Source organism: Macaca nemestrina, chromosome 14 (genome assembly GCF_043159975.1).
Source record: "Macaca nemestrina isolate mMacNem1 chromosome 14, mMacNem.hap1, whole genome shotgun sequence".
Lineage (NCBI taxonomy): Eukaryota > Metazoa > Chordata > Mammalia > Primates > Cercopithecidae > Macaca > Macaca nemestrina.
This window is the reverse complement of record NC_092138.1, coordinates 45,476,513-45,493,121: the sequence shown is the minus strand read 5'-3', so window position 1 is coordinate 45,493,121 and position 16,609 is coordinate 45,476,513. Positions and strand designations below refer to the sequence as shown.

The window sequence follows — 16,609 nt, the reverse complement described above, 5'->3', positions numbered from 1 at the left end:
TATATATTTATATATATACTACAGGCTAATTTAACTATATATATGTTTGCCTATAACACAGGTATTACACTGTACTATGTACTGTACACTATGAACAACAGTCCTTTTTTTTTTTTTTTTTTTTTTTTGAGACAGAGTCTCACTCTGTTACCCAGGCTGGAGTGCGGTGGTGCAATCTCAGCTCACTGCAACCTCCACCTCCTGGTTTCAAGAGATTCTCCTGCCTCAGCCTCCTGAGTAGCTGGGACTACAAGCACACACACCACCATGCCCAGCTACTTTTTGTATTTTTGGTAGAGATGGGGTTTCGTCATGTTGGTCAGGCTGATCTTGAACTCTTGACCTCAAGTGATCCGCCCACCTTGGCCTCCAAAAGTGCTGGGATTACAGGCGTGAGCCACCACGCCTAGCCAAACAACAGTTCTGTACGTAACACAAAATTATCACATATTTTGTCATTTATAAGCTGATTGCCATGTCCTTTCCTACAGCTATGTACTGCCAAGAGATTTTTATTTTAGTAAATAGTAGGTGTTAATCGACCTCTTTTTGGTGTAATCTCTCTCTCACTAAATCATATTAAGCCCAATTAGATCATCTAGTACACTTAAGAAAAGTGAGTTCTCAGTCTTTGAAGAGGGCAATATAGAGAAGAATGTCTCCTATCCAACTGTTTGATACATGTTACTTTATTATAAACCAGGCATGAGATGAAGACTCCAATTCAGCAGCAGAACTAACCAAACATATCCAGCTGTTCTCCACATCACATTTGGTTCTATGGCTTCTATGGGCCTCTTCCAAAAGTTTCACAAGTTATGAAAACATATGTGTACAATAAATCTGCTGAAAGACTGAGTAAACAAAACCGTTTCTACTACATTCTTTTATCCCCAAATACATCCAGCTTAGAGGATCTGATGAACTTAAAATAATCAGTCAACCAAGGCCGGGCGAGGTGGCTCAAGCCTGTAATCCCAGCACTTTGGGAGGCCGAGACAGGCGGATCACGAGGTCAGGAGATCGAGACCATCCTGGCTAACACCGTGAAACCCCATCTCTACTAAAAATACAAAAAACTAGCTGGGCGAGGTAGCGGACGCCTGTAGTCCCAGCTACTCGGGAGGCTGAGGCAGGAGAATGGCGTAAACCCGGGAGGCGGAGCTTGCAGTGAGCTGAGATCCGGCCACTGTACTCCAGCCTGGGCAGCAGAGCGAGACTCCATCTCAAAAAAAAAAAAAAAATCAGTCAAGCAGAAAAACTTAGATATGAAATTTAGTCCACTAAAACAGACATCAAGAAAAATGGGATGAATTATCACGAGTACATACTAGTTAATGATTTCCTCAGGAGTGTGTTATATATTACAGTTTCCTAATTAGTTGCACAAAGTTTACCCCAAATATATCAATAACTTGTGTAAATAGAACATGATTGTTCATTTTTCCAGATTTTATCATCTAATAATTCCCATTAATAGATGTTTTCATAAGTAATAAATACAGTAATAATCCATGTACAAAAAGATGATTCCAAGGGACTGAATCATCATAGACTGATTAATTCTATAATGTTTATTTTAATGCTAAGTATATTTTATTTTGTTACATTTTAATAGCTGTTAATATTTTACTACATGCATGTTAATATTTAACTATAACACTTATTCTTTACCTGGGCAGGGAAGGGGGGTATACTTGTAAATACTATCTTTTGAGCCCTTAAACAGAAGGTCTCAAAGGATTTTTATCACCAAAAAAGATGCCTCAAAGGGTCACAGTCTCCAAGTATTTGATAAACATTTGTAAAACAGGCATCACAATATTATATCACTTAATCACTAGAGTCATACATTGAAGGGTCATAATTAAGAACTGTCTATAGGCCCTTTACTATTTATCATCTTTATTGTAATCTAACATCTTAAGAAGCAATAATATTATTCAATTAGTCTGACCTTTAATGTTGGCTTTTATATGTAAATGTAAGCATTTATATTTCTAATGTCACTTCTACATGAGAGAGTGTATTTACATCAATGTCACTGAGGAGATTATGCCTAGAGTTAAATATTAATATGCTACAGTTTTCAAAGAGGTCTCGTGTATTTTCTCATTTGACTTTTACAATAACATGATATATTCTACAAAAGAGGCCTCGTATGATACATAATATTTTAAATCTTAATAAGGCATTCTAATTTGAAGGTGGTGTTTTTAAGTAGCTCTCCTACTTTCCACGTGGCCAGCACAGTACATTAGAAAAACAACTCAGAGGCAAAATTAATGCTGCTTTGTTACTCAGAACATGGGAACTACCATGTAAAAGAGAACAGGAAGGAAGTCCAATTAGTCTTGGAAGTGAATTGGTCAGGAAGTCCTATCCACTTTATTCTACCCTCACAGAAGTCTAAACACTTTACATTTATATTCAATCCCATTAAACAAATGCGACTGCATAAAAACACTTAAAAGATTATTAAAAACAAATGAATAAGTTTTCATGATGCTCTCATTGATACTTATTTTACTATATAGGTCAACTAAAAAGCAGAATGGAACATTTATAGAGAAACTACTATATGCCAGATGCCATACTAGGTCTTTGGCCCAAAGGCCAAAATGGGTCCTGACACATCTATAAGCATTTCCATTCTAAGTAAGCAAAAGACCTGTGTTGTAGACAAAAATTGATTTGTCGCTAACGGATATTCCTTCTACTTACTTCTCTGAACTACAATTCATCTGTAACTGTTTTATTAATGGCTAAAACATACTTGTTTTCCAGAATCCCCTAGATTATTTTACATAAACAGGCTCATATAAAGCACAGAACATACAAAGATTCAGAGCTCTCTGTGCCAGTCATCTTGATTGTGGTTAACTATGCAGTTCTGACGGTAGAAAATTCAAAGTTAAAGTCACTGAGGATGGTAACAGAGCCTTAACGGTTTCAGAAGGGATATATGAGGGCAATAGGCTGACAACAGAAATAAACTGGAGATCCCCGTAATTTTTTTATTCAGCAAGAAATGAAGTATACCACACATATTATAAAAGAGTTTAATGAAGAAAAACTTTTATTACTTCTAGGTATAATCAAAAAACCCACAGATAACAAAAATAAGAAACATCAGGAACAGAATTTGTGTTTGCAAATTCTAAATAACATGATAATAAACTAATTTACCTTCTTTAAAAATTATCTCTACCTTTTAGGGCAACAAAAACTTTAGTATTTACCAAATTTTTAACTGAAGTTCCAATCTTAAATTTTATGATGAACATAAAATGCTGCACTTAAATGTGCAATACCTACGACTGCATAACACAGGTGATTTCATCACTTCCCTATTTTATAGTCAGTAATCTACACAAATGGACCTTTGAAAATGATTCCTACAAACACATGATGGCTTTAAAAAGACGAATCATACAAGGTGGTCTTTATCAACAATTATGAAAGGTAAAATACAATTTTCTTTTCCTTTTTCACTTGAAGGTAGTACACATTTAGAGAAAGATGCTACTTCTGCCCTTTTTTATGTTACTGTAATATAGAATATGACTGACAGAAGCAATTCAGAATTTATTTGCAAAGAGTGTTCTCTCTCTACCATAATCTTCAGAAGATTCTTCAGTTCCCTCAGAATTAGGTTTGCATCTTCTCTTTTCTCTTTTCTTATTGAGTTAAGCTTATTTCCCATGATAATAAACTCCTCTAGTTGTAAAGAGGTTTATAAAAGCCATGGATATTTCTTTTTCCAGTTCACTTTTCCCTTGATTCTATGGTATCCAGTACTGCATTTATAAAATTGGATTGGGAGTTTGCTTTTTTTTTAATCTAAGAAAGCATTGATCCATGTTAAGATGATTAAGACACAGTGATATAAACCTTATAAGATTCTGAAATTATTTAATACATATGTTTCATACATATAAAAACTTCTTTGGCTCAGGCACATAAAAAAATCACCTTTCAAGAAATGCAAATGTTAAAAAGCTTCACTAGAATTAAGAACATTCATTAGGCTAAATGTCTATTTTATTAGTTGCTTTAGTTTGATATTGCTGATATTAAATAATGTACTTTATTAAATTAAAATTTTAACAACTTTCCTCTTTATTATTATTATCCCATCTTAGCTTAATTCTTGTAAAAATACCACTGACAAATACTTAAGTACTTAGTATTACTGGTAGTGATTGTCTCCGTAATTGAGTGTAAAACTAACATAAAACGCTCTCCAGAAATGTAACTTCTTGTTCATTATGTCACTATGTGGTCAAACAGCCAATACAAAATACACTAACTAATATACAACATATAATATATAACATAAAGCAAAGCTTTTAAAAAGAATCTATATATGAGAAATCATAGGTAAGTTAGAAGACTAAATCTCTCCACTTGTAAAATTCTTGTAAATAGAAGAAAAATAAAGACTATCTAGACTACCTTCAAAGTTGCAAGTTCTCCAAAAGCAGAGACCTGGTATTATCAAAAGTATTTACACAGCAGGGAATAAAAAAACATAGAGTAAAAACAAAACTAGTCTAAAATAATATTATACCTATAACATCAACCAATAAAAACAGATATTAAGGAAATTAAGTATTTTACAGAAAAAAAGTCAATACTGGGTTGTGCACAACCACACCTTAAAGTTTAGGTATTAGATATTTTCTATTTTGTGTGTGTTTTATTGTTTTTTGTTTTGTTTTGTTTTTGAGATAGAGTCTTGCTCTGTCACCCAGGCTGGAGTACAGAGGCACAATCTCGGCTCAGAGAAGCCTCCACCTCCCAGGTTCAAGCGATTTTCCTGCCTCAGACTCCAGAGCAGCTGGGATTACAGGCGAGTGCCACCACGCCTGGCTAATTTTTGTATTTTTAATAGAGATGGGATTTCACCATGTTGGCCAGGCTGGTCTCAAACTCCTGACCTCAAATGATAAACCCACCTCAGCCTCCCAAAGCACTGGGATTGCAGGCAGAAGCCACCACGCCCAGCCGATATTTTCTTAAGTGAGTCAAAACTGCCTTACCAAGAACCCTACCAACAAAAAAGTCGTTATTACATAGTACAGCCTCACAACTATAACACAATTAATAAAATGTTTTTAGTGATGATAGAATTTTCTAGCATCCTTAAGTGACTTCTAAGTGACCTTTTAAATTCTAATATTCAGAACATTAACTCTATCCTAATTTTTGTTCGTTTGTTTGTTTTTGAGGCAGGGTCTCACTTTGTTGCCCAGGCTAGAGTACAGTAGCACGATCACAGCTCAGTGCAGCCTCAACTTCCCCAGGTTCAAGTAATCGTCCCACCTCAGCCCCCCAAGGAGCTGGGACTACAGGCACACTCCACCACATTTGGCTAAGTTTCGTATTTTTTGTAGGGATGATGTTTCACCATGTTGCCCAGGCTGGTCTTGAACTCCTGGTCTCAAGTGATCTGCCCACCTTTGTCTCCCAAAGTGCTGGGATTACAGGCATCAGTCACAGCTCCTGCCCCCTCATCCTTTTTTAGTAAGCCATCTGCAAGCCATAGTATTAAAAATGATATAAAATATAATGAAATCCTGAATTTACTGGCCTAAAAAGATGGTCAGCACAAGAAAAAAATAAGTTAAAATATTATTTCGAATATAATTTCATATTTTTATTCCTTCTCTAATCTTGTAAAAAATAAACCATGTGTGGTTAGAGTATGAGGAATTTTATCTTTGCCAGGTTCATATTTGGCATTTCTGTTGTTAAGTCCATCTACATACTCCATACCCAGTTTCCTCCATTGTTAGCATCTTATATATATACAGTACAAATAATCCATTTTTCAAAAGGACAAGGGTCTAACTAGCTATTTCTCCAAAGAAGATACATGAATGGCTAATAAGCACATAAAATGATATTCAACATCATCAATCATCAGAGAATGCAAATCAAAACCACAATGAGGTACCATTTCACACCTACTACAGTGGTTATAATTTAAAAGAATGACAATAACAGCTGTTGATGAGGATCTAGAGAAACTAGAACCCTTATACCTTGCCGGTGAGAATGTAAAATGGTGCTGCCACTGTACAAAACAACCTGACAGTTCCTCAAAATGTTAACCACATAGTTACCATGTGACCCAGCAATTCCTCTCCTAGATATATAATAAAGACAACTGAAAACATATCCACACAAAAACCTGTACATGAATGTTCATGGTGGCATTATTCATTATGGCTGAAAAAGTGGAAACAACACTGTGATGGTTAATACTGAGTGTCAACTTGATTGGACTGAAGGATGTAATGTTCCTAGGTGTGTCTGTGAAGGTGTTGCCACAGGAAATTAACATTTGAGTCAGTGGAGTGGGAGAGGCAGACCCACCCTCAGTCTGGGTGGACACCATCTAATCAGCTAATATATTATACAACAGCATGGCTAGAATAAAGCAGGCAGAAGAAAGTGGAACAAGGAGACTTGCTGAGTGTTCCAGCCTTCATCTTTCTCCGTGCTGGATGCTTCCTGCCCTGGAACATCAGACTCCAAGTTCTTCAATTTTTAGACTCTTGGACGTACACCGTGATTTATATATATACAGTACAAATAATCCATTTTTAAAAAGGACAAGGGTCTAAATAGCTATTTCTCCAAAGAAGATATACAAATGGCTAATAAGCACATAAAATGATGAAAAGGGGCTCTCAGGCCTTTGACCACAGACTGAAGGCTGCACTGCTGGCTTACCTACTTTTGAGATTTTGAGACTTGGACTGACTTCCTTGCTCCTCAACTTGCAGACGGCCTATTGTGGGACTTCACCTTGCGATCATGTAAGTCGCTTCTCCAAACAAACTCCCCTTCACATATACATATACACATACATATATGCTATTAGTTCTGTCCCTTTAGAGAACCCTGACAAATACAAACACAAATGTCCATCAACTGATGGACAGAGACACAAAATATATATTACATGTTACACAACAGAATATCATTCAGGCATAAAAAAGAATGAAGCACTAATACATGCTGCAAAATGGATAAACCTTGAAAGCATTATGCTAAGTGAAAGAAGTCAGTCACAAAAGACCATATATTGTAGTTCCACTTGTAAGGAATGTCTAGAATAGGCAAATCTATAAAGACAGAAAGTAGTGGTTGCTTAGGGCTGAGAGGAAAGGGGAATAGGAAAGTGATGGCTAATGAGTAGAGTTTCTTATTGGGTGATGAAAATGTTCCAAAATTTATTATGGTGATGGTTGCACAATGCTGTGAATACACTAAAAACCACTGCATTGTACACTTTAAATGGACAAATTTATAATATACAAATTACATCTCAATAAAGTTTTTTTTTTACTCATCGCTATAAGAAGTTAGACCTCAAGGCATCCACCCTTACCCCAAGTAGCCAACAAATACCCTACCCTAGTCCTCACACAAAGGTTTATTATCTGAAGAACATAAATCTGAACCAGAAGCTGAACACAGAAATACACATGGAGAGACAGGAAGAGGGGTGCGCCAGACCGAAACCAGGGGGATGTCTGCATACTAAACAGCATGATAACCAGATTCTTCCTCCATTTCCTTCTTCCATTTTATAACCATCAAACCTGAAACTAGCAGACATCCCTTTGTAGAAATAAAAGAATTACTATCTCCTCTTTAATGTCTAAAAGGAACGTCAAATTTAACATATCTAAAACCAAACTCCTGACCTCTCCCAAACTTACTCCGCTTCTATTATTTACGAGTTCAGTAAATGGAAATGCCATTCTCTTATCTGCTCAAGCCAAAACCTTTGGCATTATCCTTTACTCCCTCTTTTTCTCTCATAATTCAGGTCCAATTAATCAGCAATTTCTGTGGGTTCTATCTTGCAAAAATACATCCAAATTAGACCATCTCTACTACATCATCTACTACAAGGCAGTAGTAGAGGAGATGTTCAAATTTGGATATATTTTTGCAAGAGAGACCCTCCTCTACTACTACTTTGTCTAAAACACTAAAATCTGTCAACTAGATTATTTTAATAGTCTCCAAAACTGTCTTTTATAATCTATTATCCAAAGAGTGTCCAGAATAATGCTTTTAAAACATAAATGAGAAAAGGCATACCACTCCTCTGCTCGAAACTTTCCAAAAGCTTTCTCAGATAAAAACCAGAGTTCTAACAATGAACTACAAAAGACCTTCCAAATTCTGCACGATCTGTCTACCATTCTACACATTCTACTAGTCTCTCTCTTGCTCATTCTATTCCAGTTACAAAGGCCTACTTGCTGTTCCTCACATATTAAAAGTACACTTGCAACCCATGGTCTTGCACTTTCTATTCCTTCTACCTAGAATGCTTTTTCTTGGGATATCCATACGGTTCAATCCCTTCCTCCCTTCAGGTCTCAGCTCAAATGCCACCTTATCAAGTTAGCCTTCCATGACCACCAATACAAACAGGTAACCATCCTACCCTATTACTCATTAACTCCCCTGGACGGCTTTATTATTCTTTACAGAATTACCACCAACTAACACACTACACATTGTTCTATTTAATACGCGATTCCTCCTGACTAGAATGTCAGCTTCGAGAAGGAAGATGCTTTCGGCTGGGTGCAGTGGCTCACGTCTGTTATCCCACCACTTTGGGGACCAAGGCAGGCTGATCACTAGAGGCCAGGAGTTCAAGACCAGCCTGGGCAACATGGCAAAACCCCGTCCCTACTAAAAATACAAAAAATTAGCCAGGCGTGGTGGCGCATGCCTGTAATTCCACCTACTCAGGAGGCTAAAGCAGGAAAATCACTTGAACTAGAGGTCACAGTGAGCCGAGATCACCACTGCACGCCAGCCTGGGTGACAAAGCGAGACTCTGTCTCAAAAACAAAAAAGGAGGAAAGAGGCTTTTCTTTGTTCTCTGCTATACCTCTATGACCCAGAAATGTGCCTGCCACTCCAATAAATATTTACTGAATAAACGAATACTGCAGTCAAAATATAGGAACAGGATAGTACAAAAATGGTAGAGAACAAGCTCTCAGAAATTAAAAAGAAAAAAGGAAATATTCAATTAGAAGATTAGAAAGTGAAGTCAAACAAATCTCCCAAGAAGCATCAACAACAACAAAAAGACAAAGAGAAAGGAAAAAGTTAAGAAAAGAGTAAAATATCAATTCAGTGGTCTAACACTTGAATAATAAAAGTCTCAGAAATAAAGAACAGAAAAAAAGACTGAGGAGGATATGCTGAAGAAATAACACAAGAGAATTCCTGAACATGAAGGACACTGGGTTTCCTGGCTAAAATGGCAAACGCGTGTCCTGCACACTAAGTAAAAAAAGATCTATTCTAAGGAACATTGTTATCTCTGATGTTCTGAAATTTTACAACCAGTGGGAACTCAATAGCACAAATAATTTGGTGTGTTCAAAAACATACTACAAGGAAAAAAGGAAAGATATAGATGGAGAACTTGTAGATTGAAAGAGACTAACAGACATATAGACATGTAGACCTAATTGAGATGCAGAATCAAACTGTAAACATACATAATATTTATGCCATTTATGAGATAATTTAAAATTTGAATAATGTCTGGATATTTGACTATATTCAGTAATTATCATTAAACAATTTATATGTGATATTGATAATGCAACTTTAAATAAAGGAACCTTTATTTTTGGAAATCATAATTGTTCATAAATTGATCATTGTTGAAGCTGGTCATGGATATTAGGTTCATTATATTATTCTGTCTACTTCTACATACATTTAAAGTTTTCCATAATGAAAATATATTCTAAAAACAGAGGATCAAGAGCATTTTTGGAGAGGAAGAGAGTGAGAAAAGGGTCACAAAGAAAGAATACAAACCAGAATAGCATAAGGCCTCACAGTAACAACAGAAGAAAATAGAGGCAAGGCCTTCAAATTCCAAGAGAAAATGACTTTCAACTTAAAAATCTATATTCAGTGCAATTACATCTACCCTAATACTGTCAACAAAAACAAAAACAGTCAAACTCTGTAAAATATTTGAAGAGATTTATTCTAAGCCAAATATGAGTGACCAATGGCCTGTGACAGCCCCAGGAGATCCTGAGAACATGTGCCATGTATGTGTCAGGCTACAGCTTGGTTTTATATATTTTAGGGAGACAAAAGACATCAATCAATACATGTAAAATGTACACGGGCTCAGTCCAGAAAGGCAGGACAACTGGAGGGGGCAGGCGGCGGGGGCCCTCTAGGTCACTGGAATAGTATTTCCTCTCCTTACTAATTTAAAAAGATACCTTAATATGTTAAATTGTTATATAATATCTACAACTCTACTCCTGGCTTTTCAATTCAGTTTCATTAAAAGTCTGCAGCAACAGTTAATTTTAGGTATCAATCTGACTAGATTACGGAATACCTAAAGAACTGGTAAGGCACTCTTTCCATTACTTGTGGGTGTATCTGTGAGGGGTGTTTCCAGAGAAGATTGGCATCTGCGCCAGTGAACTTAGTAGGGAAGATCTGCCCTCACCATAGGCAAGCACCATCCAACTGATGACTGGGGGCCTGGATAGAACAAAAAAGGAGAGAAAATAATTTTCTCTCTCTCTCCCCCTCTATCTTCTCACCGCTTCCTCTCTCTCCTCCTCTCTCTCTCTCCCTCTTTCCTCACCTCTCTCTCCCCACTCTCTCCCCTGGAGCACAGACACTTTCCTCCTCCTGCCCTTGGACATCAGAACTCAAGGATCTCTGTCCTTGAGGCTCCAGGTCTTACACCAGTGGCACCCAAGGTTCTCAAGCCTTCTGCCTCAGGCTGAAAATTACACCATTGACTCCCCTGGTTCTGAGTTTTTCAGACTTGAACTCAGCTATGCTACTGGCATCCCAGAGTCTCCAGCTTACAGATGGCCTGTTATGGGTTTTAGCCTCCATAACCAAACAAACTAGTTCCCTTAATATTCTCCTCCCATCTATCTATCTATCTATCTATAGATGCAAAAATCCTCAATAAAATACTGGCAAACGAATCCAGCAGCACATCAAAAAGCTTATCCAGCATTATCAAGTTGGCTTCATCCCTGGGATGCAAGGCTGGCTCAACATACACAAATCAATAAACGTAATCCATCATATAAACAGAACCAAAGACAAAACCACATGATTATCTCAAGAGATGCAGAAAAGGCCTTCGACAAAATTCAATAGCGCTTCATGCTAAAAACTCTCAATAAACTAGGTATGGATGGGATATATCAATAAACTAGGTATGTGAGCAGAAAGTGGAAAAATTCACTTTGAAAACTGGCACAAGACAGGGATGCCCTCTCTCACCACTCCTGTTCAACATAGTGTTGGAAGTTCTGGCCAGGGCAATCAGGTAGGAGAAAGAAATAAAGGGTATTCAATTAGGGAAAAGAGGAAGTCAAATTGTCCCTGTTTGCAGATGACATGATTGTATATTTAGAAAACCCCATCGTCTCAGCCCAAAATCGCCTTAAGCTGATAAGAAACTTCAGCAAAGTCTCAGGATACAAAATCAATAACAGACAAACAGAGAGCCAAATCATGAGTGAACTCCTATTCACAATTGCTTCAAAGAGAATAAAATACCTAGGAATCCAACTTACAAGGGATGTGAAGGACTTTTTCAAGGAGAACTACAAACCACTGCTCAAGGAAATAAGAGAGGACATTAACAAATGGAAGAACATTCCATGTTCATGGATAGGAAGAATCAATATCATGAAAATGGTCATACTGCCCAAAGTAATCTATAGATGACATGCTATCCCCATCAAGCTATCACTGGCTTTCTTCATAGGATTGGAAAAAACTACTTTAAATTTCATATGGAACCAAAAAGAGCCCGCATAGCCAAGACAATCCTAAGCAAAAATAACAAAGCTGGAGGTATCACGCTACCTGACTTCAAACTATACTATAAGGATACAGTAACCAAAACAGCATGGTACTGGTACCAAAACAGAGATATAGACCAATGGAACAGAACAGAGCCCTCAGAAATAATACCACACATCTACAACCATCGGATCTTTGACAAACCTGACAAAAACAAGAAATGGGGAAAGGATTTCCTATTTAATAAATGGTGTTGGGAAAACTGGCTAGCCATATGCAGAAAGCTGAAACTGGATCCCTTCCTTATACCTTATACAAAAATTAATTCAAGATGGATTAAAGACTTAAATGTTAGACCTAAAACCATAAAAACCCTAGAAGAAAACCTAGGCAATCCCATTCAAGACATAGGCATTGGCAAGGACTCCATGACTAAAACACAAAAAGCAATGGCAACAAAAGCCAAAATTGACAAATGGGATCTAATTAAACTAAAGAGCTTCTGCACAGCAAAAGAACCTACCATCAGAGTGAACAGGCAACCTACAGAATGGGAGAAAATTTTTACAATCTATCCATCTGACAAAGGGCTAATATACAGAATCTACAAAGAACTTAAATTTACAAGAAAAAAATCAAACAACCCCAACAAAAAGTGGGCAAAGGATATGAACAGACACTTCTCAAAAGAAGACATTCATACAGCCAACAGACACATGAAAAAATGCTCATCATCACTGGCCATCAGAGAAATGCAAATCAAAACCACAATGAGATACCATCTCACACCAGTTAGAATGGCGATCATTAAAACGTCAGGAAACAACAGGTGCTGGAGAGGATGTGGAGAAATAGGAACACTTTTACACTGTTGGTGGGACTGTAAACTAGTTCAACCATTGTGGAAGACAGTGTGGTGATTCCTCAAGGATCTAGAACTAGAAATACCATTTGACCCAGCCATCCCGTTACTGGGTATATACCCAAAGGATTATAAATCATGCTACTATAAAGACACATGCACACGTATGTTTATTGTGGCACTATTCACAAGAGCAAAGACTTGGAACCAATCCAAATGTCCATCAATGATAGACTTGATTAAGAAAATGTGGCAGATATATACCATGGAATACTATGCAGCCAGAAAAAAGGATGAGTTCATATCCTTTGTAGGGACATGAATGAAGCTGGAAACCATTACTATGAGCAAACTATCACAAGGACAGAAAACCAAACACCACATATTCTCACTCATACGTGGGAATGGAACAATGAGAACACTTGGACACAGGATGGGGAACATCACACACCGGGACCTGTCGTGGGACTGGTGAAGGATAGCATTAGAAGATATACCTAATGTAAATGACAAGTTAATGGGTGCAGCACACCAACATGGCACGTGTATACATATGTAACAAACCTGAACATTGTGCACATGTACCCTAGAACTTAAAGTGTAATAAAAAAGAATGAATTAGTTTTTAAAAAATTGTCATATGTTATTTTCTGCCTAGCCTCCTTATTGAATGTTTTTACTAGCGTTGATAATTTTAAAGCTGATTTTACTATTCATTTTATGTACATATCATCTAAAAATACTAGGAATCACACTTCCTTCCTCCCAAAAGTTATAATCCTTATTGCTGTTCTTAACAATGTTAGGTGACACAGTGAGTTTAGTAAGTGTTAACTCTAGCACTTTACCATTAAATACTCTTCCTTTCATTTGCCTAATAAAGATTATAAATTATATTTAGGACAAAACTTCTTTATCTGTTTAAATATTTCATTTCCCACAAAGCAAAGAAAAATGTTAAAAAGATGAACTAACAAATCAATTAGATTTCTCTTAAGATTAAAGTTATTTTCAGTATCATTCACTAATAAAAATCCTATTTTTCATCCTTAAATTGATGCTCCTTTCCCAAGTAAAGTCTCATCTGAAAATCATTCCACATAACCATACATGATTCAAACTACAAAATTAAAATGTAATATCACTTTTATCATTTAGAACTTATGTACACCAAAACTTTTCCTGCATTGCTTACTCAACCTAACAATGTAAACAATTACTCTCAAACTTCCCAAATATTTCACGAGAGTCAATTGTTCAAAAGCGAACAGATTTTTTTAAACTAGGGCAAAACACAAAATACTCAGATACAAAAGTTTTCAAAGAAGCCAAATATACATTATAAACAGGTATTCCTAAAATTAGTTTTATATATTATCACAGAGTAAAACTCTCCAACCTTAAATCACGGAATGGGTTTTACATACGTGCGTGCGTGTGTGTGTGTGTGTGTGTGTGTGTGTGTGTGTATGAAAGTTTGTACACATATATATTAAAGAATAAGAAAATGTACCTCAAATTCTTTTCTAAGGCGTTCCTCTCGTTGAGTGCTAAATTCAAGTTCACTTGTTTGTCGCCGTAAAAGGTCAGAGCAGTCCATATGTTCTGTTTCTAATTTTTCTACTTTCTTATGCATATTTTGTACAGCAGTATCTTGCTCCTGGAAAATAATTCATTTTTGCATCAATAAAGTTTATAAGCCATCAATGACTAAGAGTCACTCCAATAGAAGACAGGGAGTAACTAAATCTGTGCTTCAACCATAATAATAGGTTAATTTATATAAGCAAAAGAGGCCTAGATATTTTCCATCAGTGTTTCAGAATGTCCATGTGTTTAAAAGCACTACTGAAGTTTTACAGTTCAAAAACTCTGATTAATATTACAATGGAAACTCTTATAGCATATAACGAAGTTATATTAGTTTAACTGACCTCTGAAGGTATTTATGTAATGCTGTAGTTCAATAATCATATATAATGCTTCCCCTTCCCATTAAAATTTGTAAATGTATATTACCCTTTGTGTAACAAGAAATGATTAACTTGAATGCCTAATAATGTTTATAATGCTTACATGAGCTCACAGTACTTATATTACATGCTTATATTACAAGCTTTTAAAATTGCATCCACTAGATGGCTGTGTTTCATTTCCTCTTACATTTTCGAAAAGCTTTGAAATCTTTGCTTGGCTATTGAAAAGGAAATAACTTCAGGTAGTCTTATACTAAAATCTCTCAATCCCCTTTCCCAACTAAACACAGAAATGGGAGTTGAATTTTATTGAAAAAGTTCAAACGTAAAGTTCACACATATATCAAAGGCATTCTCCACCTTAACTAATCTAGATTCACTGTTCTCATTTAAGGCCTTTAACAAAGTCCTCTTTCCCGTATTTCCCTCACCAGAGTAATGTTATTCATGGACAAACACATTATGAATATGTACATATGCTTCCAAGAATACCTAGCCACTCAAAAGATACAATTAGAATCTGAGTATGTTGCAAACATCAAATATAATTCCCTATGAAAGATTCTAGTTTGAAAAACACCCAGCATCCTAAGTCCACAGTGAAAAGATGAGGAAACATTTAAAATTCAACTTCTTATTTCATATCTCCAACTTCTTATTTCTTTTTTTTTTAACTTTTGTTTTAGGTTCAGGGCTACATATATAGGTTTGTTATACAGGTAAACTCGTGTCACAGGGATTTGTTGTACAGATTATTTCATCACCCAGGTACTCAGCCTAGTATCCAATAGTTATTTTTTTCTGATCCTCTTCCTTCTTCTACTCTCCACCCTCATATAGGATCCAGTGTGTGTTGTTCCCCTCTTTGTGTCCACGTGTTCTCATTGTTTGGTTCCCACTTAGAAGTGAGAACATGTGGTATTTGGTTTTCTGTTCCTGTGTTAGTTTGCTAGGGATAATGGCCTCCAGCTCCATCCATGTTCCTGCAAAGGATATTATCTCATTCTTTTTTATGGCTGCATTGTATTTAATGGTGTATATATACCACATTTTCTTTATCTAGTCTAACACTGATACGCATTTAGGTTGACTCCATGTCTTTGCTATTGTGAATAGTGCTGCAATGAACATATGCATGCCATGTGTCTTTGTGGTAGAACAATTTCTACTCCTTTGAGGATATAGTCTTTGTGGTAGAACAATTTCTACTCCTTTGAGGACATACCCAGAAATGGGATTGCTGGATCAAATGATAGCTCTGTTTTTAGTTCTTTCAGGAATTGCTACACGGTTTTCCACAATGGTTGAATGCACTTACACTCTCGCCAATAATGCATGAGTGTTCCCTTTTCTCCACAACCTTGCCAGCATCTGTTATTTTTTTGACTTTTTAATAATAGTCATTCTGACTGGTATGAGATTCCAATTCCTTATTCTTGTTCTTATGAATCCTCTTATGCATAAGATTACTATTCTATAGCAGACTATACATGAACTCTTAATAATTACTTTCTTCAGTTAATAGACTTCTTAATACAGGCATACCTTAGAAATATGGCTGGTTCAGTTCCAGACCACTGCCATAAAGCAAATATTGCAATCAAGTGAGTCACATCAATTTTTGTTTCCAAAAAATTGCAAATAAAAGTAATGCTTGCACTATACTGTAATCTATTAAGTGTGCAATCGCATTATATATAAAAAAATATTTATTTTAATTTAAAAATACTTTATTGAGGCCAGGCGCAGTGGCTCACGTCTGTAATCCCAGGATTTTGGGAGGCCAAGGTGGATGGATCACTTGAGCCCAGGAGTCCGAGACAAGCCTGGCCAACATGGCAAAACCCCATCTCTACTAAAAATACAAAACTTAGCCAGGTGTGGGGGCACACATCTGTAA

General features: G+C 36.3%; 1 protein-coding gene across 8 annotated transcripts in view; it reads right to left on the bottom strand.

The window, feature by feature from the left end:
* LOC105489083 (coiled-coil domain containing 171) overlaps positions 1 to 16,609 on the bottom strand; it is a 395,301-nt gene that overhangs the window by 323,324 nt on the left and 55,368 nt on the right. For 7 of the 8 annotated variants that reach the window (XR_011612600.1, XR_011612601.1, XM_071077821.1 and 4 more), the window contains exon 7: positions 14,247 to 14,393. The exons of the other annotated variant lie outside the window; for it this stretch is intronic. Coding sequence is in view for 5 of the 7 variants with exons in the window: in XM_071077821.1 (XP_070933922.1) it covers positions 14,247 to 14,393 (147 nt within the window). In the remaining 2 variants the exon portion in view is untranslated. The remainder of the gene's footprint in view (positions 1 to 14,246; positions 14,394 to 16,609) is intronic. 8 annotated transcript variants of the gene reach the window in all.